The sequence below is a fragment of the Camelina sativa genome, chromosome 20 (genome assembly GCF_000633955.1).
Source record: "Camelina sativa cultivar DH55 chromosome 20, Cs, whole genome shotgun sequence".
Classification (NCBI taxonomy): Eukaryota; Viridiplantae; Streptophyta; class Magnoliopsida; order Brassicales; family Brassicaceae; genus Camelina; species Camelina sativa.
The window spans coordinates 1210415-1212527 of NC_025704.1; the positions used below are offsets into that span (position 1 = coordinate 1210415).

Below are 2113 nucleotides of genomic sequence, written 5' to 3' on the forward strand. Positions count from 1 at the left end.
TTGCTTATTTACTTATTTGTAATCAAAAACCTGTTTATAAAAACGCAATTACGTTACGTTGGCGGATGTGTGCAGCCACCAAAGTACTGAAGATAAAAACACCCATCCCTTATCAATGGAAAGATCACGCGGGACACGAACGGTTACAGTACGGAATGAACTTTGCGGTCGGAGGAACCGGAGTCTTCAAAACTACGAGTTCAAATCTCAATATGACGTATCAGATTAATCTCTTTGAGCAACTCATCGGCGATGTCTACTCTCCATCCGACCTTTCTTCTTCCCTCGCACTCGTCAGTGTTGCAGGCAATGACTATTTAACTTACGTCTCCGAACATGGCGTAGACTTAGTAAGGAAACACGTTTTCTTATGTACTCATTTAATTATATTTTATTAATTATTTTTGAAAATTACAACTGAAAACAAAACAAACTATTAAAATTCTTCTTAATTCATATATAGAACTAGTTTAAGTTTTTTTAACAAAAATTATAAGTTTCATGCATGCTTTTCCAACTCCCCTAATTATTGAGATTTCTATCAATATATACAACAAATCTCAAATCTTGATCGTAAATTTAGATCCAATGATATAAAGATTGTTTACAATTGATTCTTGATTCTTATCACAGGGCATCTTTATATTCATGAAGCGAGTCATCCATCAAACCGAGGTGAACTTGAGGCGGATCCATGCCTTGGGAGTGAAGAAGGTAGCAATACCGTTATTGCAGCCGCTCGGGTGCCTCCCCCTCTTCGCCAAAGACTCCTCGTACCAGAAGTGCAGCGACATTATAAACGCGTTTGTAATCATACACAACAACGAGTTGAAGAAAGTAGTGGCCAATCTCAACAAGGAGACCAAGCAGTCGACTTTCATGGTCATTGACTACTACAACGCCTTCTTGACCGTCTTCAAAAATAAAGGAGAGAAGCCAGGTATGAAAAATAAAAAACATATCCTTGAAATCCATATTTTCCAAGGCTTATGTTGTGTGTAAATTGGTTTATGGAAATGTAGGGAGTCAAAGGTTTGAAACTCCTTACAAAGCATGTTGCGGAGGCCTTTGCGGGTCTGTGGACAAGAACGGCCAGAAGAACTATACCTTATGCGATGATCCTACGTCTTCTTTCTTTTGGGATGGACTTCACCCTACACAGGAAGGATGGAAATCGGTTTACTCCGTTTTAAATCTAACAGCACTTTCGATTTAATCGAAAACCAAAATGTGTTTAAGATTTCAAAATTTCTTCATATATATCGTACTTAAGTGTTTTTGTTATGTCTACGTCTTTTGATTGTGTCTTTCTATCATTTCTGCTTGCAAGGCTTTGTGCCTCTATCATTTTATTTTGTGTTTAAGAATAAAAGTGTAACCTTTAAGATTGAAATAAAACACTCTTACACACTCTGTTTCTAGTTTTCCTCCCATGTGACTTTTTTTTTTTTTTTGGGACTAATCCTCCCATGTGACTATGGAAGAAAATTTTACCATAGATGTACTGTCTGCCTGGTGTCTATAAATAGGGAGAAAGAAAAAAAATGGATTACTAGATTGTTATGTTATTTCTTATTTCCACTAATAATTGGTACCTGGTAAAGTTACGTAGAGATTTTGGTTCTTAAAAAATGTATTCAGAAAAAGAACAAAAAATAGACGTAGAAAGTGGACGAACCCATGAACCTAAATCTTCTAATCATCAAAAAGATAATTAATAATTAGTTTCAGTGGTTTTAACTTTTAACCCATACCGATCGACCATGACGTCAAACAAAAGGAATTAATATATATATTGACTGTATTATCTTTAGCCAAGACTGTCTTATCAAAGTTCAGTATAGAGTCGTGTTTCCGCAAAACGTTTAGTCGGATATTACTCAAGTTGATTTCGTTGAATCTTTTCTATTATTTCAGAAATATATTTTAGAATCCAACCTTCTCAAGTTATATTATATAGTTATTAATAAAACTATTTTACAGAATATGAAAAAGAAATTGAAAAACTTATTCACATTCGTAATGCGAATTATTCATATACTACCAAAGTACCAATAACAACAATCTAAACACTACAACAAATATGTACATTGATAGCAGACGGATATAGCTC

General features: G+C 34.7%; 1 protein-coding gene across 2 annotated transcripts in view; it reads left to right on the forward strand.

Moving 5' to 3' along the window:
- The window catches only part of LOC104768539 (GDSL esterase/lipase At5g03610-like), a 2865-nt gene extending 1455 nt beyond the window's left edge, over positions 1 to 1410 (forward strand). The window contains exons 3-5 of one of the 2 annotated variants that reach the window (XM_010492546.2): positions 76 to 350; positions 634 to 940; positions 1023 to 1410. In XM_010492546.2, the coding sequence (XP_010490848.1) occupies positions 76 to 350; positions 634 to 940; positions 1023 to 1216 (776 nt within the window). In that variant the 3' untranslated portion in view covers positions 1217 to 1410. The remainder of the gene's footprint in view (positions 1 to 75; positions 351 to 633; positions 941 to 1022) is intronic. The other variant, XM_019242471.1, reaches the window with a different exon arrangement.